This window comes from Salvelinus alpinus, chromosome 27 (genome assembly GCF_045679555.1).
Source record: "Salvelinus alpinus chromosome 27, SLU_Salpinus.1, whole genome shotgun sequence".
Taxonomy (NCBI): domain Eukaryota; kingdom Metazoa; phylum Chordata; class Actinopteri; order Salmoniformes; family Salmonidae; genus Salvelinus; species Salvelinus alpinus.
The window spans coordinates 22,584,517-22,608,368 of NC_092112.1; the positions used below are offsets into that span (position 1 = coordinate 22,584,517).

Consider the following 23,852-nt stretch of genomic DNA (forward strand, 5'->3'; position numbering starts at 1 on the left):
ATTCTGTACTGCTGCTGCTCATTTCATGGCAAAGTTTGCAAATAATAGATCCAAATTATATACTTCTGCCAGCTGAGATGGTTATCACATCAACTGACTAGGTACGGAGTGATAGACCACAAAGACAGACATGGGCAATATTGCTGGAAATTAATAGCCAGATTTTTTCACCTTTCTTTAACTAGGCAAGTCAGCTAAGAACAAATTATTATTTTCAATGACGGCCTAGGAACAGTGGGTTAACTGCCTTGTTCAGGGGTAAAACGACAGATTTTTACCTGGTCAGCTCGGGGATTCGATCTTGCAACCTTTTGGTTACTAGTTCAATGCTCTGGGGCTGCAGGTAGACTAGTAATATGGGGCTGCAGGTAGACTAGTGGTTAGAGTCTAACCACTAGTCTACCTGCAGCCCCATATTGTGTTAGGTTAGGCTTTTTAACCTGGGGTGGGAAAATGTCAATGTTGTGTTGATTAGATAGTAGCTGGGAGCTTGTGGTGTCTAAAAGCCTTTGAAGTCGGAGATTTCCGAGTTCCCAGTTGTTTTGAACGCGGCATGGGGAACTCTCGACTTCGGACTTCAGTGCGTTCAAAACAATTTGGAACTAGGAAAAAAACGAGCTCCGACAGGATCGATTTGAACAGTCATCCAACTCGGATTTCCAACTCGGTCCTCTTTCTAGAGCTCCGTCTTTCCGACCTGAAGATCACTGACGTCCACTGAATTGACCTTGTATTTTTCAGAGTTCCCAGTTGTTTTGAACGCGGCAATAGCCTCTCCCTGTGGAAAGTACCAGTCATGAGAATGACACCATACATGACGTAATTTCGAACATGGGAGATTTGCAATTTCCTGCTTTCGAAACCAATGATTTATTTATTCACTGCTGCTACCTCTTCGCGGAGCACGCTTTCGCGTTGACTTACAAACCAAATGTAATGGCATTTTGTTATTCTATTAGCTACTAGTAGCAATTAACGTAATGTACGGCGTTAAAACCGTGTTGCTCTCCTATCCTTTGTTTTGAAATAAGTGGGCGTGTGTTTCAGCTTCCCCTCAAATACAATCAGGAAGTTGTCCCGCGCCATTTCCATAGCTTCTACGCCATCTCGAAGACCGTGCTTCGAGTTACAAGATTACGTTATCAACATCGGTGTACTCTTATTCAATTTATCAAAAACCCACTACGTCGAGGTTTTCGGACCGACTTCAGTTCCACCATCTACGTACTAAATAACGTCGTCGTTAGCTGTTGATTGTTGTTGTTGTAGTAGTGAGGTGCAACTAACGTCGTTGGCTAGCTGGTTAAAGTTAGCCTACTTACCACTTTAGAAATAATAAAAATAGCTAGTATCGTTGATGTGTCCTACCCTCTCCACTTTGAAGTCATGTTGGGCGAATCACTAATAAATATTGAACCAAATCTGGACAACGTTGAAAACAATAAGCCATCCATTTTGACTTCCTATCACGTCGGGGCAAGCCTAGGCAAAACAAGGCAAGCACTGTTGAAGAAAGGTGGGAGAAAATTGCGTTCAACAACGTCAGGGTTGCAGCGGACACACCAACAACCGCGCCAAAAAACGCCGAGAAACAACCCCACGCGCCTAGCAGACATCAACAACAATGTCGCAGCTTGTAAAGCCCCAAGTGCCGAACTCCCAACCCACCGGACCCAGGCGACTGTGCTGACCTGTCACCATCTAAAGCAGGGGACAAAGAAAGAGGTATATTATTCAGTTAATTTAGTTTAGTAGATGGATTTTGTACATGTGGTTATTTCTTTGTCAATTGTTAGTAAAACATTATGTTGCTTTTATCCTTGTAAACAACACACGCATTATGGAACGTGGAGTCATTTTTCCCCTTTATGTTGAGTGCAAAAACATCTGAATTTACAAATTGATGTTAAGTCCGCGACCCCATTGTAAAATGGTGCGCTCACTAGGTCAGAGTTTCCCAAACTTGAATCCGCTGTGTAGCACTAGGGCACAAACCAAAACGAGTTTGGGAAACTATGCACTGGGTGAATGAACAGTTAAAAAAAAAAAAATTAAAAAACGGGGTTGGAGAAGGCTGTCAGCACGGCTGCTTCCCTTTAAATACGTCACTCATTGCTTCAAGCCACACCCACCAAACGGATCAAACATACCTCAAAGAATGTTGAACGTTTTGGGGGAACTTGTTGTTCAGTGCAATCCGTAACATAGCAAACGTTTAATCGAACTGAACTTTCTTGAACAGACTAAGGTATCTTTGGTGGGTGTGGCTTTAAGCAATGAGTAACATATTTAAACGGAAGTGGCCATGTTGACAGTGTTCAAAACCCCTCCCTGTTTTTCAAGTTGTTGTTCAGAACAGCATTGTTTCGGTTTAATTGAACGTTACGCACAATTTTTTTCATACTGAATGCAGCCCAATGACAAAGGAATTTGGTACACATTGTACAATCAATGTTTATTAAAGGTTGACCTGAGTAGATGTGCTACAGGTATTTAGGTTACTTGTTATCAAATCAAACGTATTAGTCACATGCGCCGAATACAACAGGTGTAGACCGTACAGTGAAATGCTTACTTACGAGCCCCTAACCAACAATTCAGTAAAAAAAAAAAAATAGGATAAGAGAAAAGTAACAAGTAATTAAAGAGCAGCAGTAAAATAACAATAGCGAGACTATATACAGGGGGATACTGATACAGAGTCAATGTGCAGGGGCACCGGTTAGTTGAGGTAGTTTGTACATGTAGGTAGAGTTATTAAAGTGACTATGCATAGATAGTGGTGTCGAGGGGTTGGTTGGGGGGGGATCTGGGTCATCATTTGACTAGATGTTCAGGAGTCTTATGGCTTGGGGGTAGGAGCTGTTTAGAAGCCTCTTGGACCTAGACTTGGCGCTCCGGTACTGTTGCCGTGCGGTAGCAGAGAGCACCGTCTAGGGTGGCTGGAGTCTTAGACAATTTTTGGGGCCTTCTTCTGACACTGCCTGGTATAGAGGTCCTGGATGGCAGGAAGCTTGGCCCCAGTGATGTACTGGGCCGTTCGCCCTACCCTCTGTAGTGCCTTACGGTTGGAGGTTGAGCAGTTGCCATACCAGGCAGTGATGCAACCAGTCAGGATGCTCTCGATGGTGTAGCTGTAGAACCTTTTGAGGATCTGATTACCCATGCCAAATCTTTTCAGTCTCCTGAGGGGGAATGGGTTTAGTTGTGCCCTCTTCACGCCTGTCTTGGTGTGCTTGGACCATGTTAGTTTGTTGGTGATGTGGACACCAAGGAACTTGAAGCTGGCGGATGTGTTGGTAGTACCTACCCTTACCACCTGGGGGTGGCCTGTCAGGAAGTCCAGGATCCAGTTGCAGAGGGAGGTGTTTATTCCCAGGGTCCTTAGCTTATTGATGAGCTTTGAGGGCAATATGGTGTTGAACGCTGAGCTGTAGTCAATGAATAGCATTCTCACATAGGTGTTCCTTTTGTCCAGGTGGGAAAGGGTAGTGTGGAGTGCAATAGAGATTGCATCATCTGTGGCTCTGTTGGGGTGGTATGCAAATTGGAGTGGGTCTAGGGTTTCTGGGATAATGGTGTTGGAAAGCACTTCATGTCTATAGACGTGAGTGCTACGGGTCGGTAGTCATTTAGGCAGGTTACCTTAGTGTTCTTGGGCACAGGGACTGCTTAAAACATGTTGGTTTTACAGACTCGGACAGGGACAGGTTGAAAATGTCAGTGAAGACATTTGCCAGTTGGTCAGTGCATGCTCGCAGTACACGTCCTGGTAATCTGTCTGGCCCTGCTGCCTTGTGAATGTTGAGCTGTCTAAAGGTCTTACTCACATCGGCTGCGGAGAGCGTGATCACACAGTTGTCCGGAACAGCTGGTGCTCTCATGCATGTTTCAGTGTTATTTGCTTCGAAGCGAGCATAGAAGTAGTTTAGCTCGTCTGGTAGGCTCGTCACTGGGCAGCTCTCGGCTGTGCTTCCCCTTGTAGTCTGTAATGGTTTGCAAGCCCTGCCACATCCGACGAGTGTCGGAGCTGGTGTAGTACGATTCGCTCTTAGTCCTGTATTGATGTTTTGCCTGTTTGATGGTTCGTCGGTCTGAGGGCATAGCAGGGTTTCTTATAAGCTTCCGGGTTAGAGTCCCGCTCCTTGAAAGCGGCAGCTCTACCCTTTAGCTCAGTGCGGATGCTGCCTGTAATCCATGGTTTCTGGGTGGGGTATGTACTAGAGGTCGACCGATTATGATTTTTCAACGCCGATATCGATACCGATTATTGGAGGACCAAAAAAGCCAATACCGATTAATCGGCCGATTTAAAAAAAAGATATATATTATTTGTAATAATGACAATTACAACAATACTGAATTAACACTTATTTTAACTTAATATAATACATCAATAAAATCAATTTAGCCTCAAGTAAATAATGAAACATGTTCAATTTGGTTTAAATAATGCAAAAACAAAGTGTTGGAGAAGAAAGTGAAAGTGCAATATGTGCCATGTAAGAAAGCTAACGTTTAAGTTCCTTGCTCAGAACATGAGAACATATGAAAGCTGGTGGTTCCTTTTAACATGAGTCTTCAATATTCCCAGGTAAGAAGTTTTAGGTTGTAGTTATTATAGGAATTATAGGACTATTTCCCTCTATACCATTTGTATTTCATTAACCTTTGACTATTAGATGTTCTTATAGGCACTTTAGTATTGCCAGTGTAACAGTATAGCTTCCGTCCCTCTCCTCGCTCCTCCCTGGGCTCGAACCAGCAACACAACGACAACAGCCACCATCGAAGCAGCGTTACCCATGCAGAGCAAGGGGAACAACTACTAGAAGGCTCAGAGCGAGTGACGTTTGAAACGCTATTAGCGCGCGCTAACTAGCTAGCCATTTCACTTCGGTTACACCAGCCTCATCTCGGGAGTTGATAGGCTTGAAGTCATAAACAGCGCAATGCTTGACGTACAACGAAGAGCTGCTGGCAAAACGCACGAAAGTGCTGTTTGAATAAATGTTTACGTGCCTGCTTCTGCCTACTACCGCTCAGTCAGATACTTAGATGCTTGTATGCTCAGTCAGATTATATGCAACGCAGGACACGCTAGATAATATCTAGTAATATCATCAACCATGTGTAGTTAACTAGTGATTATGATTGATTGTTTTTTATAAGATAAGTTTAATGCTAGCTAGCAACTTACCTTGGCTTACTGCATTTGCGTAACAGGCAGTCTCCTTGTGGAGTGCAACGAGAGAGAGGCAGGTTGTTATTGCGTTGGACTAGTTAACTGTAAGGTTGCAAGATTGGATCCCCCGAGCTGACAAGGTGAAAATCTGTCGTTCTGCCCCTGAACGAGGCAGTTAACCCACCGTTCCTAGGCCGTCCTTGAAAATAAGAATGTGTTCTTAACTGACTTGCCTAGTTAAATAAAGGTATTAAAAAATATATATTTTAAAAAATCGCCGCCCAAAAATACCGATTTCCGATTGTTATGAAAACTTGAAATCGGTCCTAATTAATCGGTCGACCTCTAGTATGTACGTGTGGTCACTGTGGGGACGACATCATCGATGCATTTATTGATCAAGCCAATGACTGATGTGGTGTACTCCTCAATGCCATCAGATGAATCGCGGAGCATATTCCAGTCTGTGCTAGCAAAACAGTCCTGTAGCTTAGCATCCGCTTCCTCTGACTGCTTTTTTATTGATCTAGTCACTGGTGCATCCTGCTTTAATATATGCTTGTAAGCAGGAATCAGGAGGATAGAATTATGGTCAGATTTGCCGAATGGAGGGAGAGCTTTGTATGCATCTCTGTGTGTCGAGTATAGATGGTTCAGAGTTATTTTTCCTCTGGTTGCACGTTTAACATGCTGATAGAAATTTGGTGAAACGGATTTAAGTTTCCCTGCATTAAAGTCCCCGGCTACTAGGAGCACCGTCTCTGTTTGAGTGTTTTCTTGTTTGCTTATGGCTGCCTCTGACAGCCACAGCCTCTGACAGTGGTGGTATGTAAACAGCTAGAAAGAATACAGATGAAAATTATTTCGGTAGGTAGTGTGGTCTAAAGCTTATCATGAGATACTCTACCACAGGCGAGCAATAGCTTGAGACTTACTTAGATATCATGCACCAGCTGTTTACAAAAATACATAGACCACCGCCCCTTGTCTTACCAGACGCCGCTGTTCTATCCTGCCGGTACATCGTATAACAAGCCAGCTGTATGTTGATATTGTTGTCGTTCAGTCACGACTCCGTGAAGCATGAGATGTTACAGTTTTTAATGTCCCGTTGGTAGTCTAATCTTCCGCGGATCTTGTCGATTTTATTCTTCAAAGATTGCACGTTTGCTAGCAGAATGGAGGGAAGTGGGGGTTTATTCGATTGCCTACGAATTCTCAGAAGGCAGCCCTACCTTCGGCCTCTCTTTCTCCGCCTCCTCTTCACGCAGATCACAGTGATCGGGGCCTGTTCCCGAGGAAGTGGTATATCCTTCGCGTCGGGCTCATCAGAGTCATGAAAGAAAAAAAAGGGTTCTGCTAGTCCGTGGTGAGTAATCGCAGTCCTGATGTCTAGAAGTTGTTTTCGGTCATAAGAGATGGTAGCAGCAACATTATGTACAACAAATAAGTTACAAACAATGCAAATAAACAAACAAAAAAACAATATCGGCTGGGGGCACGTAAAACGTCTGCCTTCTCCTCCGACGCCATCTTACGAAATGTTATGAAGGATTTCAACAATGCCGGCGATGTGCCAGTTCCTGAGATGTTTATATATTGCATTGACACCAAAACAAAAACAAATGAGGTGGAACTGGAAATTATTTTTTTAATGTTTGCTCAAGTGTTCAGAGTAGAAACTATTTGCGTACCATTTAGAATGGTTCAGACCTTGTCAAACTGTAACGTTTGTTTCTCTTTCCTCCCAGCTGCTGAAGTCAAAAAATGGGAGAGTGGAGAGGGCCACAACACCAGGTGACCAGTCTGTCCACAACCTCGATAGACTCGATCAAGCTGCCCAAAATCTCAACACCCGGAGCCAAAGGAGCAGGCACGTTAATGCACCTTGCAATGCTCCCTCAGTACAGAAATATGACAACAGCTGCCACACGAAGCCCAATTCTGCTCCCTTCCAGCTCCTCCGTAGAGAGGAGAAGAATCCCTTCAACTCAGTTGACAATGTCAAGATTGTGACTGTATCCCCAGCTGAGCTTGTGCCTGAGGATGAGCTGAAAGACGGAGAGAAGATCTATGCTGGAGCTAAATTCAGCGAGCCCCCGTCTCCAAGTGTCCTGCCCAAACCACCGAGTCATTGGGTCGGCGAGACTGCCCCCCAACATTCCGACCACAGCCGAGAGCAAATTACGTTTCATTTGAAGTCTCTGCTGAAGGTTCAAGATAAACCATGATCTCAATGGATGGAAATCTTATCAAAAAGATCTGTCTATACCTGATCAATGACAAATTTGGCACTGAAGAATTTGGACTCTGAAAGAACTGGAACTATAACTTAACAGCAACAGAAAGTAATGAGTTTTTGATCTGTAATACAATTTCACATGTTTTGAGCAAGCGGCCTTGTTTTTGGGGGGATTTTTTATGAACTTGTGTAAATGTATATACTGTAAACATGTAATATAAGTGTATATTTTTCATGTTATTTTAACAGAAAGTATAGTTTTGTTACTGATGCCTAAAAAAGATGTTCACCTTGAGCTGGTGCACTTACTGTTCCAATAATGGGCTGCAGTGCCCATTGGGACGCATTAAACGTAAGAAAGATTATCTTACAAATTTGCACAAGACTGACTGAACCAACACGAGTCACCATAGTGGCAAGCAAGCATAGAGTTGTGTGAAGGTTTGGGGTTCTGTGAACTTCAGCCCACCAGTTGTGACTGCTATTGCCTTGAATGCACTGCAGGGAGGACCCACAATCTTCAGGGAACTCTCGAAGGACGGTCTTGAAGACGTTAACCTCGTCCCCAGGCTCAATGACAGAGGGAGCCAGCTGGGTGAACGACATCAAGAAGATGGAGTGACAAATGTGAGTCTCAAAATCAAAAATTCCCCCTCTGATGACGAGGACAACTGCCGCTGCAGGAAACAGACAAATTCAGCACGAGCACTGACTGAGTGCCCTTTGTTTTGAATCTCTATAGCACTGACACATTTGTTTTTTGTTTTTCCTTTCATTGGCCCCCTGATCACCAGTGTTGTTCCATCTAAAGCGCTGAGAATGTTTACCGGAAGAAAGATGAACGACATGGTCTTTATTATTATGTAACACACATTTGACCCCTTCCCTCTAGAGCTAGGCAGCTGCTAGTTCTTGTTCTTTCACTCAGTGTCACACAAAAATGAAATTGTATTACTGTACCAAAGATTGAATTTTGTTTTTTGCAAATGTTCAAAAAGTTAAGTCCAGTGACTAAATTTGTATACATCTTAAAGCAATACTCTCACTTTGCAATTAGAATTTTTTTAATTTTATGATGCATTTCATATCTAAATTGACATTAAAATATTGGCTACCCCTTATATGTTTTCTCTCTGTTACCATTCGCCTTCACAAGTTGAAAATGCTAAGGTGTCACAGACTTCACAATGCCTGTCAGTCTCCCCACAAGTTTATTGGTTTAGTAATCGAATAACATTATACAACATCAGGGAACTAGTACTCATGTTTCAGCATTGATTGTAGTGGGTGCGGATAAATAACTTACACAACAGTGAAATGAACCTGTAACACTATACTGAACAAAAATATAAACCCAATAATTTCTTGAGTTATAGTTCATATAAGGAAATCAGTCAATTTAAAAATTAATTGGGCCCTAATCTATTGTCGTGTCTTTGTCTACGCCGGATTAAGTGATATGACATGCTATTCTATAAAATCCTTTCTGTTATTAATATTACCTGATTGAGCTAATCATGTAAATGTAATTAACTAGAAAGTCGGGGCACCATTAAATAACATTTATAGAGCAGTTATCTTCCGAATACACTCTTAAAGACCTAGTAATATTTTACATCAATAGCAGTCAATACTAATCGTCACCTTATTTCAGTCATCTGAAAGTTGTAAATTTTTGGTTATCTTCACGAACCCTGGCTAACAAGTTGAATCAGCAATACAAATTTGGGTTTAATTATTTATTTACTAAATACCTAATTCATCAAACAGAAACAATCATACCTTGATTACAAATTATGTCATAAAGGAAAACATCCCTAGCGGACAGAGCAGATATGACCGCTGGTTACACAAAGAAAAGGGGGGTTGGGTTTGAGTGAAAGAGCGGGAAGACTGAAGAACAAAGGGAGAAGCGATGTCTCTATCGTAAATACAGGATCTTATGCATTCTAAATTACCGGCCATTTGGAAAAGGAAAATGCAATGAATATTTACTCTGAGCTGCGCTTCAATAGGTTGGTCGTAGATGCTGGTCGTGTTGGCCAACAGAGATCTTCCTGTCCTCGGAAGAATGTCTCTGGTGGTAAATTGGATACGTTGTAGTAACGTCGTTGTGTGGTAGACGGGATACTCTGTCTGTTCTTTCCTAGCCCACGTTTGCAGCTGCTGTTGCTAACTCAACGGCTAGGAGGTATCACTTCTGTAGCGAATAAGAGTTCAAAGTTCATACCATTCGCAACCAAAGCTCACTCTTGAGGTTGGCTTCGTTCTGTAGTTATTATCTGAACCCTTCTGACATCGGATCATTATCCTAATGTACCCGGAACAGAAGGTTACATTTTCGTCAAGGGCTTATATAGTGGAGGGAGAAGGGTGTGTTTTCATACTTTTATAACCCATGTCTCTTCACAGGGGCGGGCCACTGATTGAGCAGAGCCCTAACCTTATGAAAACCCAAATCTCTCATTTGGAAGCTAAAATTACATTTAATCTTTTCACCAATAATTTTATATTTAAACATTTGAATTGCACAACAATTCCATGTGAATCTGATAACTATAATGTGTAGACTTTCCACTGTACCGTTTATGTCATCCTATCATTGATGAGAATGTCTCAGATGATGACCGAACTGACGTCATATTCATTAAGTACCAACGCATATGTTCAACTGGTTGGATTCCCAAAATATGGTTAATTTTCCCCCACCTTCTGATATTCCCAGAATCTCTTGTTTAACAAAGGCTATTCAAGAGTCCCTCTGTAGAGTCAAGAGAGAGAAGGGAGAAAGGTATTTATGGGGGGGGTCATAAAACTTACCCACAGGCCAACGTCATGACACTATGGATTTCACATGGCTAGGCAGGGGTGTAGCCATGGGTCCAGCTCTTATCGAATGTACTGTATACCTTGTCACAACACAACGGCTTGGCTAAAACGCATTAAGAAGGAAATACATTCCACAAATTAACTTTTAACAAGGCACAACTGTTAATTAAAATGCATTCCAGGTGATTACCTCATGAAGCTGGTTGAGAGAATGCAAAGAGTGTGCAAAGCTGTCATCAAGGCAAAGCATGGCTACTTTGAAGAATTTCAAATATTAAATATTTGATTTAACACTTTGTTACTACATGATTCCATATGTGTTATTTCATAGTTTTGATGTCTTCACTATTCTACAATGTAGAAAATAGTAAAAAATAAAGAAAAACCCTTGAATGAGTAGGTGTTCTAAAACTTTTGACCTGTAGTGTATATATAGTTGAAGTCGGAAGTTTACATACACTTAGGATTGAGTCATTAAAACCCGTTTTTCAACCACTCCACAAATGTCTTGTTAACAAACTAGTTTTGGCAACTACTTTGTGCATGACACAAGTAATTTTTCCAACAATTGTTTACAGACAGATTATTCCACTTATAATTCACTGTATCACAATTCCAGTGGGTCAGAAGTTTACATACACTAAGTTTACAAGCTGTTTAAAGGCAGTCAAATTCCAGAAAATTATCTCATGGCTTTAGAAGCTTCTGATAGGTTAATTTACATAATTTGAGTCAATTGGAGGTGTACCTGTGGATGTATTTCAAGGACTACCTTCAAACTCAGTGCTTCTTTGCTTGACATCATGGGAAAATCTAAAGAAATCAGCCAAGACCTCAGAAAAAAAATAGTAGACTTCCACAAGTCTGGTTCATCCTTGGGAGCAATTTCCAAACGCCTGAAAGTACCGCGTTCATCTGTACAAACAATAGTACGCAACTATAAACACCATGGGACCACGCAGCCATCATACCGCTCAGGAAGGAGATGCGTTCTGTCTCGAGATGAAAAGGTATGAAAAGCGCAAATCAATCCCAGAACAACAGCAAAGGACCTTGTGAAGATGCTGGAGGAAACAGGTACAAATGTATCTATATCCACAGTAAAACGAGTCCTATATCGACATAACCTGAAAGGCCGCTCAGCAAGGAAGAAGCCACTGCTCCAAAACCGCCATAAAAAAGCCGGACTACGGTTTGCAACTGCACATGGGGACAAAGGTCATACTTTTTGGAGAAATGTCCTTTGGTCTGATGAAACAAAATAGAACTGTTTGGCCATAATGACCATTGTTATGTTTGGAGGAAAAATGGGGAGCGCTTGCAAGCCGAAGAACACCATCCCAACCGTGAAGCACGGGGGTGGCAGCATCATGTTGTGGTGGTGCTTTGCTGCAGGAGGGACTGGTGAAATTCACAAAATAGATGGCATCATGAGGAAGAAAGATTGTGGATATATTGAAGCAACATCTCAAGACATCAGTCAGGAAGTTAAAGCTTGGTCGCAAATGGGTCTTCCAAATGGACAATGACCCCATGCATACTTCCGAAGTTGTGGCAAAAGGGCTTAAGGACAACAAAGTCAAGGTATTGGAGTGGCCATCACAAATCCCTGACCTCAATCCTATAGAAAATGTGTGGGCAGAACTGAAAAAGCGTGTGCGAGCAAGGAGGCCTACAAACCTGACTCCGTTACACCAGCTCTGTCAGGAGGAATGGGCCAATATTCACTCATATTATTGTGGGAAGCTTGTGGAAGGCTACCTGAAACAAGTTAAACAATTTAAAGGCAATGCTAGCAAATACTAATTGAGTGTATGTAAACTTCTGACCCACTGGGAATGTGATGAAAGAAATTAAAGCTGAAATAAATCATTCTCTCTACTATTATTCTGACATTTCACATTCTTAAAATAAAGTGGTGATCCTAACTGACCTAAGACAGGACATTTTTACTAGGATTAAATGTCAGGAATTGTGAAAAACTGAGTTCAAATGTATTTGGCTAAGGTGTATGTAAACTTCCGACTGTATAATGTAGATGTAAACGTATGACATTTTTCCAGTTTAAAAATAAAGATAGCCTATATTTTTTTTAAACAACAAAAAACAGTAACAAAACAATAAATAATACAAACAACTGATTGTATCTCATGAAAGAGAAAAGAAATAGAGAAATATGTTTTTAAAGCTGATCTTGTTTTAAGAAAAACAACAAAAAGGTGCAGCCATGGATAGGCCTCAGAGGGCATAGGCCCACCCACTTGGCAGCCAGGTCCAGCCAATCAGAATGAGTTTGTCCCCACATAAGGCCTTTATTACAGGCAGAAATACTTCTCAGCCTTCCCCCTCCCCTGCAGACTATCCCGCAGGTGAAGAAGCCGGATGTGGAGGTCCAGGGCTAGTGTGGTTACACGTGGTCTGCGGTTATGAGGCCAGTTGGATGTACTGCCAAATTCTCCAAAACAACGTTGGAGGTGGCTTATGGTAGAAAAATTAACATTCCATTCTCTGGCAACAGCTCTGTTGAACTCTGTCCTGGGGGCCCTAGCTGCATGCAGAGTGCTATTTCAGGCTGCAGTCACTGCCAGGCAGTCAGGCCAGTTACAACATTTAAGATACAGCTGATGTTCCCCTGGCCTACTCTCAGAATAAACCACCAGCCCAACAGCATAACTCTAAAGGCCAACGTCTGGTTTCATTTCCAGTGAAAAGCATGATTTGTGCTGACCAATAATAGTAAACTTGTGTACAAATACATACATTAAGATAGTCGCACACTCTAAATATATTCTCAATAATTGATGGGTAAACACCAACGTTTTAGCACTTGTTCTTTTCCATTTCCAGTGTCGTAGTGAGGTACCATGGCAAGGCCTCTCATGCTGCAGCCTACCCCTGGAAGGAGTCAACGCATTGGACACTGCTAAGCTCGCCTACAGTAACCTCTTTGTGCAGAGACAGCAACTAAAGCCAGACTGGAGAATCCACAGTGAAGGACAGCCCACTGAGCCCAGTTAACATTAACACGTACAGTACCAGGGTTTTTCTTTATTTTTACTATGTTCTACAACACATAGCGAAGACATCAAAACTATGAAATAACACATATGGAATCATGTAGTAACCAAAAACGTGTTGAACAAATCAAATAAGATTCTTCAAAGTAGCCACCCTTTGCCTTGATGACAGTTTTGCACACTCTTTTTTAAGGTTACACTGGAGTTAGCAAGTAATGCCTTTTACAACGTACTGCAGAATCTCACCCTGCAGGGGTTGTATGAGGTAAACGGCAAGGCTTTGGGGAGCGAATTCGCTACAAAATGAAGAGGTTCTCAAAGACTCCACTGGTAAAACTCCAACTCAACCATGCATTCCTCCCTGTGGTCATCAGGCCCTCTTGTGGTCATCAGAAGAACTAGGAAGCAACATTCTTGTTATGCAAAGAACTTTAATGCTGTAACGTAGAACGAAATAACTTTGATAGTTTGTTATCTCCACTGGCTCCACAGACTTTGGCAATGTGTATTTTATTGTACCTGGAATCCACCAATACTTTTACATTGGTTCAGATGCTCTAAACCATTAAAAATCATCCGTTTCCAGCTACAATAGTCATTTACAACATTAACAATGTCTACACTGTATTTCTGATTAATTTGATGTTATTTTAATGGACAAAAAATGTACGGTAGTGTACCTTTTCAGGCTTTGGTTGAAATTAGGCTTAATTGCAAACAGATGTCATAGCAATGTTGCATTAGATAAGCCTACATGCATTGGAAAGGAAGGTTTATATATTCTCCATTCAGGGAATTGAATAATAAATCTGATAAAAGTCTACAGATGCTCATAATTTGGGGGGCTTTCTTCAGTCTATTCATCCATTACATTTCATTGCATGTGAATGAAACAGTCATTATCATATCTGGACGGAAGCCTATTAATTAAGTGTAAGAACAATGTACAGAATTCGTGAAGAGCAAATAGAAGAAAACATTTTAATCAATTACTTATTGTTTCAGAAACTGAGTTACAAAATCATCATGTCAATAGCCCATTTACCTGTCACACATGTTGAATCAAACACTAAAATAGATGGGAAGGGTGGTCAGAAACTGAAAGTAGTGCAGGAGATAATGTAAGAAGAATCAGTTGACAGATTTATGCTAAAATACTGTACAAGTACTGTTATTAAGTAGTTATTCAATACATATTCAAGCATACCCAGAGAAGGGGAGACACAATAAAAATAGGTGTAATGGTCCATTTGAAACCACAATACACAAAATGATCCCGACATTGTATAGCACAGTTTGAAATAACCATTTGGACACCATTTGTTTTTATATATATTTGATATGATATTTGCCAAGACATGCAATTCTGGATGCTACTGTATATCTGATCTCATAAAAAAACTGCACAATCATGTACTTATTGGTACAGAAAGTATTTGGTATAGCTTTGTTCCCTAATTTAAACAGTAAAATTATTGATGCTTTCGAGTGACCTTTACTTTGTATCTTTAACATAATGCTCACACATGCTCACTGTAATATACTGTATCTACTTGGATTGTTATTTCTTGAATTCTTGTTTGGAATTTTTTTCTTATTTGTGTATTTTTATTGTATCTGCGAGACATCCTACTGCACTATTGGAGCTAGTAACATAAGCATTTCACTGCACCTGCCATAGCACCTGCAATGACTAACATAATGGATAGCTCTACATGAAACTGATCAAATGTAATGTTAAGATTTTTAGGGAATGCGTTAATCTACTGTAGTGTGACTTTTGCATTAGTTCTCATAGGCTTTGAAAAAATGTATCTTCCAACAATCCAATATAGCATCTTAAACTGAGCAAAAAAAGAAACGTCCCTTTTCCAGGACCCTGTCTTTCAAAGATAATTCGTAAAAATCCAAATAACTTCACAGATCTTCATTGTAAAGGGTTTAAACACTGCTTGTTCAATGAACCATAAACAATTAATTAACATCCACCTGTGGAACGGTCGTTAAGACACTAACAGCTTACAGACGGTAGGCAATTAAGGTCAGTTATGAAAACTTAGGACACTAAAGAGGCCTTTCTACTGACTCTGAAAAACACAAAAAGAAAGATGCCCAGGGTCTCTGCTCATCTGCATGAATGTGCCTCAGGCATGCTGCAAGGAGGCATGAGGACTGCAGATGTGGCCAGGGCAATAAATTGCAATGTCCATACTGTGAGACGCCTAAGACAGTGCTACAGGGAGACAGGACAGACAGCTGATCGTCCTCGCAGGGGCAGACCACGTGTAACAACACCTGCACAGAATCGGTACATCCGAACATCACACCTGTGGGACAGGTACAGGATGGCAACAACAATTGCCCGAGGTACACCAGGAACGCACAATCCCTCCATCAGTGCTCAGACTGGCCGCAATAGGCTGAGAGAGGCTGGACTGAGGGCTTGTAGGCCTGTTGTAAGGCAGGTCCTCACCATACATCACCGGCGACCACGTCGCCTATGGGCACAAACCCACCGTCGCTGAACCAGACAGGACTGACAAGAAGTGCTCTTCACTGACGAGTCACGGTTTTGTCTCACCAGGGGTGATGGTCGGATTCGCGTTTATTGTCAAAGGAATGAGCGTTACACCAAGGCCTGTACTCTGGAGCGGGATCGATTTGGAGGTGGAGGGTCCGTCATGGTCTGGGGCGGTGTGTCACAGCATCATCGGACTAAGCTTGTCATTGCAGGCAATCTCAACGCTGTGCGTTACAGGGAAGACATCCTCCTCCCTCATGTGGTACCCTTCCTGCAGGCTTATCCTGACATGACCCTCCAGCATGACAATGCCACTAGCCATACTGCTCGTTCTGTGCGTGATTTCCTGTAAGACAGGAATGTCAGTGTTCTGCCATGGCCAGCGAAGATCCCGGATCTCAATCCCATTGAGCACGTCTGGGATCTGTTGAATCAGAGGGTGAGGGCTAGGGCCATTCCCCCCAGAAATGTCCGGGAACTTGCAGGTGCCTTGGTGGAAGAGTGAGGTAACATCTCACAGCAAGAACTGGCAAATCTGGTGCAGTCCATGTGGAGAAGATGCACTGCACAGTACTTAATGCAGCTGGTGGCCACACCAGATACTGACTGTTACTTTTGATTTTGACCCCCCCTCTGTTCAGGGACACATTATTCAATTTCTGTTAATCACATGTCTGTGGAACTTGTTCAGTTTATGTCTCAGTTGTTGAATCTTGTTATGTTCATACAAATATTTACATATGTTAAGTTTGCTGAAAATAACAGTAAGAGGAAGTTTCTTTTTTTGCTGAGTTTATATTGGCAATGACAACTAAACTAAATGACAGTTTTGCAATTCTCAATGTGGATAAAAACTCAATGAAGTTTTCAGCTACGGATACAAGCCAGCCCATTACTTATTAATCATTACATGAACTCATTACTTCCCCGGACATATAAAACACCAACATATAGGTGTTCAAAATGACAATAACTGCTGTGTTTGAGTCCGTGTGCTGTGCATGGCATGCCCTCTATATCTCAGGTACAGAAATCCAGGTACCATGGTTTAGCATTTTGCATCATCACATCGTCAGAGTTGTGGTTCCTTTCCAGGTGCATACACCCTGGGTATTTTCGTAGAAAAATAATATAATTCATATAACTCATTAGAATTAATAGAATTCATTCTAGTTCTGTGGGTATGTCTACCTCCATCCCATTCTGTGCAGCGTTAGAGGTAGCAGGACCAGTAGATGATGTTGAACAGAATATAGGACCCAGGGAAGATGACCCGGGAGTACTTGTCTATGGCGTGGGTGTCGATCCACATGCTGCTGTAAGCGCTGGAGCCCACGTGTCCTGTGATCTGGTCGTTCTCCTCAAAGTCCAGATGGACCATCATCCTTTGCTGCATTGCAGCGCCGTTCTCCATCGGCTCACCGCCATAGTTCCCAGTGTTGTTAACATCATCCTCGCTGTAGCTACCCATCATGCCTGGGTGGGTCATGCCACAGGTACAGGGCAGCTGCAGACAGAAACAGAGACTGGATTAGATACCGAGCTACAGTACCCACATTTAAAATCGAAAACTCCTTCCCAGAGCATCTTTTACAGACTGAGGAACAGACTATTTGGATCCATGGAATGTTATAATGGCACTTACCCTTTCTCGTAGCTTTCTTTCCTTCCGTTCTTGCACTGTAGACAGGTAGTTCACTGCAGCGTACTCTATCACCGATAAGAACACAAACACAAAACTGACCCAGAGGTAAATGTCCACAGCTTTGATGTAGGAAACCCTGGGCATGGAGGCGTTGACTCCAGTGATGATGGTGGACATGGTGAGCACCGTGGTGATACCTGGAGCACAGTACAACACACAACATCTGATCAGAAAGGTTAAAACTTAGGGACACAGCAGGATATTCTACTGAAGGCAGAATATTAGAGGCTTTGTAATAATGAAACATGAATACAGTAGAAGACAGAATTATAATAAGCTTCGAACAAGATCCTGAATTACTAAGGGCTAACTCACCCAGAGGAACCCTGGCCGGTACGGCCCGGCGGTCGATCCAGAAAGACACCCAGGACAACATGACCATCAGAGTGGCAGGGAAGTAGGTCTGCAGCAGGAAGAAGAAGATGTGGCGTCGCAGGGTGAAGTTGATGTACAGACGGTTGTACCAGCCTGGAGAGAAGAGGATCAGATTATTACATATGTTTAGTTATATACACTACCATTCAAAAGTTTGGGGTCACTTAGAAATGTCCATGTTTTTGAAAGAAAAGCACATTTCTGTCCATTAAAATAACATAAAATTGATCAGAAATACAGTGTAGACATTGTTAATGTTGTAAATGACTATTGTAGCTGGAAACGGCTGATGGTTTATGGAATATCTACACAGGTGTACAGAGGCGCATTATCAGCAACCATCACTCCTGTGTTACAAAAGCATGTTGTCTTAGCTAATCCAAGTTTATAATTTGATAAGGCTAATTGATCATTAGAAAACCCTTTTGCAAGTATGTTAGCACAGCTGAAAACTGTTGTGCTCATTAAAGATGCATTAAAACTGGTCTTCTTTAGACTAGTTGAGTATCTGGAGCATCAGCATTTGTGGGTTCGATTACAGGCTCAAAATGGCCAGAAACAAAGATCTTTCTTCTGAAATTGTCAGTCTATTCTTGTTCTGACATATGAAGGCTATTCCATGCGAGAAATTGCCACGAACCTAAAGATCTCGTACAACGCTGTGTACTACTCCCTTCACAGAACAACGCATACTGTCTCTAACCAGAATAGAAAGATGAGTGGGAGGCCCCGGTGCACAATTGAGCAAGAGGACAAGTACATTAGAGTGTCTAGTTTGAGAAACAGACGCCTCACAAGTCCTCAACTGGCAGCTTCATTAAATAGTACCCGCAAAACACCAGTCTCAACGTCAACAGTGAAGAGGCTGGCCTCTCAGAGTTGCAAAGAAAAAGACATGTCAGACGGGCCAATAAAAAGAAAATATTAAGATGGGCAAAAGAACACAGACACTGGACAGAGGAACTCTGCCTAGAAGGCCAGCATCCCGGAGTCACCTCTTCACTGTTGACATTGAGACTGGTGTTTTTAAGCCATAATTGCATAAGGATTTTCTAATGATCAATTAGCCTTTTAAAATGATAAACTTAGATTAGCTAACACAACGTGCCATTGGAACACAGGAGTGATGTTTGCTGATAATGCGCCTATGTAGATATTCCATTTTGTTTTTTTTATCTGCCGTTTTCAGCTACAATATTAATTTACAACATTAACAATGTCTACACTGTATTTCCGATCAATTTGATGTTATTTTAATCGACAAAAAATTAGCTTTTCTTTCAAAAACAAGAACATTTCTAAGTGACCCAAAACTTTTGAACGGTAGTGTACATTGCATTGCCTGCATTACATTAGCATTACAGAAACACAACCTTGATAAATCACAGTGAACAGCATGTGTTTTGTCAGTCTTCAGTGCTGTACCTGTGCTGCTGTAGAAGGATTTTTTGCTGGTAGTATGGAACTCCTGGATGAGGAACTGGGAGAGGGAGATCCTTTCGTCAGTACTCAGGGAATTGTTCCCTTTCTTCCAGTAGAGCATCAGGTCGTCATCTGTGTACGCATCTGATAAGAAAGAGACATGCTGTTCAGTGTTCACCACTTGAAACAAGTCTATGAATAGGTACATTTTTATTATGATTTGAATGTGACAGAAGAGAAAGAGTCAAAAGGGAAGTGACATCATTAGAGCAGAGACTCACAGCTCTCGATCTCCAGGGAGCAGGTCTGTGTGTCCAGAGGGAAGCGACTCAGGTCCATACTGCACATGGATGTCACCGTCACCCTGCATGAGAACAACAACACGGACAGTTGAGTATACCCAGATCTGTTTATGCTTTTGCCAGCTCCATTGCAGTCATTGTCATTCATTGTCATGCCAAACATTGGCAAGGAGTTGACATTATAGCACAAACAGACTGGTACTCAGGCTAAGCTGAGTAGTCTATTGGTCAAGCAATACACAGAGCGAGTGGCGACCCGTCATTCAGGGCCCCACCTGTTTTGAGCCCCACCTGCATGTTATTTTGGCATTAATACGCAGTTTGCAAACAATGCAAAAAAAAAATATATATGTTAATAAAGCCGCATATAAACATGATCTCTTATTTGCATTCTTGAGTAAGGCAGCTCCAAAATGCAGGTGTTTCAGCCTAGCTCAGTGCCTTCTGAGGTGGTGGGGCAGGCGCGGAAATACGGAGCGTAGGGGTTGGTTATGTTCTCTAGTTGCGCCATAATTGGCTCATTGTTCTGTCACTCATTGGGACTCTACGTTGCCACAAAATCTATGGGTAGAGCTAAAAAATTCAAGCCCCTTGGGTGCTGCCATAGATTTAGATTAGAAGTGCCCATCCAAGGCTCAAGGTAATTGACCACAGATAAAATTACGTCAAATCAGATTATATCTACCATAGCTTTGATTGGAATGATCCTGTCAACATCATACTTTCAAAATCTTAGCTAGCAAGCTAGCAGTCATCATGAATCATGTCGACAATCTACTGGCAAATCCTTTTCATTCCTTCTCATATGAACAGAAATGATGTAGAGAAATTATAGATAAAACATATCAGTGCTCATTGGCCATTACACAACAAGTTTGAAATCGCAAATTCAACAATGAGTGGTTTGGAAGGAATCAGTGGCTAACTGCAAGCGTTGCAAAGCAATCACTAGCCTGCTATTCAGTGGAGTGGATGTTAAGCATTCAACACCATGGGCCATAAAAGGTTGAATACATTGACCATGCTGTCAATCCAGTGTGACTTCTGCCACATTCAAAACAACTGGAAACTCAGAACTGGTAAATCTCAGACTTCCGTGAGTTCAAGACAACTGGGAACTCTGGGGGGAAAAACACTCTCCAACTGGGAAAATACATTTTGAACGGTCATCCAACTCGGAATTCCAAGTCGGGAACTCTAGCCTCTTTCTAGAGCTATGACCTGTATGTCTTGTAAGTTGCTGCATAAATTATGTAATATGCCAGGGAGATATGTATACTGTAGCTAAGAAAGTAATACTAAGTGTATGTTGTGTAGGAAGCTGTTAGTAGCCCATGTGCCTCACCCTAATAATTTGGTCCCTTTCCCCCCTCATAATTTTGCCTACTGTTCTGACTTGGTGGTGCACATGTAGCCTATAGCCTGTTTTACAGAAATGTAATCATCAAATATTGTAAGAGCTTTCATTGTCTGCTTATATGCCGCCTTTATTTATCCTACAGTTCTGACTTGATATACAGGGAGAATACTATAAGAACAGCCCATGTTCTGAAATCTGTCTCTGTACATTTCAAAAGTGCTGAACAAATATTTATTTTGACCTTATCTGTCCTAGCTTGCTCATTAATATCTTAATCGAAATTACGGATTGCCTCTTATCCGCTCGTCGTCCCCTTATGCCATAGTTTGTACATCTAAATTGTCAGTAGAAACCACATTTGTTTAAGCAAGTCAGCCATATCAGCTATGTTTTTTAAAAAGGCAGTAAATTAATGAACTGTTTCGCTGCCAGACAAGGCTCCCTGATAGCCAGGTGTAGCAGTGCTAAGGATTCACCCCATGGTGCTGAAAAGAAACCTCTGCTTTCTTTTCAGCACCAGTTTGTGGGGGCCTACAGTGCAATGAATGTATTATTTAGTGTTGTCTTGTGTAGTGGCTTTGCTGGCATGCATCAAAACATTTTGGGGGGAGTTTTCCCCACCAAGATTTGCATGCTAAAATCACCACTGGTCACAAATATAGTGCAATTAATGTATTGTTTAGTGTTGTGTAGTGTAGTGGCTTTGCTGGCATGTATCAACATATTTTGGGAGAGTTTGCCCCAGAAAGATTTACATGCTAAAATCGCCACTGCACAGAGCAATGTAGTATAATACAATAATGGCAAAGAGAAATCAGTTGGGGATGTGGGTGAATATGTGTTGTGTATATTATTAACTGGGTGGTTCGAGCCGTGAATGCTGATTGGCTGACAGCCGTGGTATATCAGACCGTATACCACGGGTATGACAAAACATTTATTTTTACTGCTCTAATTATTTTGGTAACCGGTTCATAAAAGCAATAAGGCACCTCAGGGGTCTGTGGTATATTGCCAATATACCACGGCTAAGGCTGTATCCAGGCACTCCACATTGTGTCGTGCTTAAGAACAGCCCTTAGCCGTGGTATATTGGCCATATACCACACCCTCTTGGGCCTTATTGTTTCATTATATTTCAGACAGATACACACAGAGTCAGGGGGTTGAGGAAATTCAGGGATAAATAGATAAAGATAGCCAAGATAATCCAGCACAGTGTAGAAGAGACCCGTCGCTACACAGGATCCTCTGGGAGGAAGATCCACATACAGTAAACAGTTGGTTACTCTCCAAATCTGCTTCCATCTGGAACATAAATCTCTGGTTCCAGCCCTCCGAGAGATTAACCCTACTGATGAGCCTGCATGGTATCTATAGTAGAACACACACGACCCTGTCGCTCCACAAGTCCAATACATCTGTAAGAATAGAGAAATTCTATAATACACCTCAAGATTGGTATTTACAGATGGCCTATGTGTATACCAGGGCATAGTTCAAAGTCGCAAGACCAGTCTGTCTTGATGGCTATTTACACCATTATCTTAGCATGACCGCTGACACCACCAGTGATGGAAGTGTTCATGACGCTACTTACTATCAGTGCCCCACAGGTGTCAATAAGACTGTATGCAGTGTGTGCTGACTGCCAGCAGAGGGAGCTACTGACGCAGACATCTTGATACTGGCTCTTGCTGCCAAGACTCTCAAATGGACCAACTGTGGATTACAAGTCTTTTGGCTCCAGCATTCTGATTACTCACCAAAATGACAAACTCAATCTCTGTCTGCAGATTTACTATACTTTACTGACAGTTTCTCATCACATCCATCATGTTGTCATGAAATACAAACTGCACGTCTATTTGGTCAAGAGATATAAATAGGCACTTGGCCAGGACCCTGATCCATAACAGCATCACAGCATTTTTTAATTTGCAAATTGCTAATGGGTAAAAACAAAGCATGAAAGTGTTGAATTAGGCCTGCCTCAGCTGGCAGCTCTGTGATTTGCGTAATGAAATCACTTTGGGGATAAATTGTCAGTTGGCAAAGACTAGTGTTTACAAACAGCACAAGCTTCTCTTCAGTTGATTCCATTCCAAACAGTGATCAGACCTAGCTAGCTCATTTCAACCATCATTTGTAGGCTTTGTCTGGACTTATTTTACCTAACAAGCTACTGTACCCACTAGAGTTCACAAGGATATTTTGTGTGCCACAAAACTGTCTAAGCCTCCTGATGCCTAGCTTTGATGGTGGATGAGGTGAGTTCCCCCCTTACTATGTAAAGAGCTTTGAGTACCACAGTAGGGAGAAAGGCTCTATATACTGTAAATACAATCCATTATTAATATTAACACAAGTTTTCCAGTCTCAGGCAAGGTTACTCATCGTGCAAGTGTGGTTCACCAAACCCTTTCTATTATACCAGTATGCTTCAAACTGATTGCCAGTGTCAACCATGTAGTAAAGAACAAAACCAATGTTCGACTCTGACCAGGTGAATTACCTTAAGCTGTAGAGCACCTTGCCATCAGGGTAGACTCTCAGCATGACATTATCTGTGGTGGTGTCGTGTGTGAAAGACTTCTTGGAGTGGACAAAGAACAGGTCTGGCACCCAGATCTTCTTGACCAGGCGCCCGTCGAAGGTCATGCTCTTATTGGTGGTGCTGTGGAAAGAAAGGCGCTCATCTTTCCAGTAGTGCCTAATATACAAGGTCATGGTGAAGTCCTGAAACACAGAGCATGACAATGCTGCAATTTCAACAGAGCGATCACATATTAATAACCAAAATGAATGGGATACACTATAAATGTCTTCCCCTCTTCTTTCCAATTCATCAAATTAAAGTATGGTTGATCTATGCATCTATGAAGGACAGCTTC

The 23,852-nt window shown here is 41.9% G+C and overlaps 2 protein-coding genes across 2 annotated transcripts in view; one reads left to right on the forward strand and one right to left on the reverse strand.

The window, feature by feature from the left end:
• Positions 1-878: 878 nt before the first annotated feature.
• On the forward strand, positions 879-8,548 carry LOC139556183 (proline-rich nuclear receptor coactivator 2-like). Its single transcript, XM_071369788.1, has 2 exons — positions 879-1,725; positions 6,937-8,548. Exons 1-2 carry the CDS (start codon positions 1,387-1,389, stop codon positions 7,414-7,416), a joined length of 819 nt encoding a protein of 272 aa, XP_071225889.1. The 5' UTR covers positions 879-1,386; the 3' UTR covers positions 7,417-8,548.
• Positions 8,549-13,669: 5,121 nt separating this feature from the next.
• Positions 13,670-23,852, reverse strand: part of LOC139556182 (gamma-aminobutyric acid receptor subunit rho-1-like) — a 41,716-nt gene continuing 31,533 nt past the window's right edge. Inside the window, exons 5-10 of the mRNA XM_071369787.1 lie at positions 23,474-23,697; positions 19,578-19,660; positions 19,300-19,440; positions 17,815-17,967; positions 17,440-17,636; positions 13,670-17,301 (exon numbers count right to left, since the gene is read on the reverse strand). Of these exons, the coding sequence (XP_071225888.1) occupies positions 17,008-17,301; positions 17,440-17,636; positions 17,815-17,967; positions 19,300-19,440; positions 19,578-19,660; positions 23,474-23,697 (1,092 nt within the window). The 3' untranslated portion in view covers positions 13,670-17,007. The remainder of the gene's footprint in view (positions 17,302-17,439; positions 17,637-17,814; positions 17,968-19,299; positions 19,441-19,577; positions 19,661-23,473; positions 23,698-23,852) is intronic.

Bases quoted from the DNA above. Each gene is read 5' to 3' on its own strand.
- LOC139556183 (XM_071369788.1), top strand. From the start codon at position 1,387: ATGTTGGGCGAATCACTAATAAATATTGAACCAAATCTGGACAACGTT. The intron at 1,726-6,936 runs GTATATTATTCA...CTTTCCTCCCAG, and splicing joins AGCAGGGGACAAAGAAAGAG to CTGCTGAAGTCAAAAAATGG.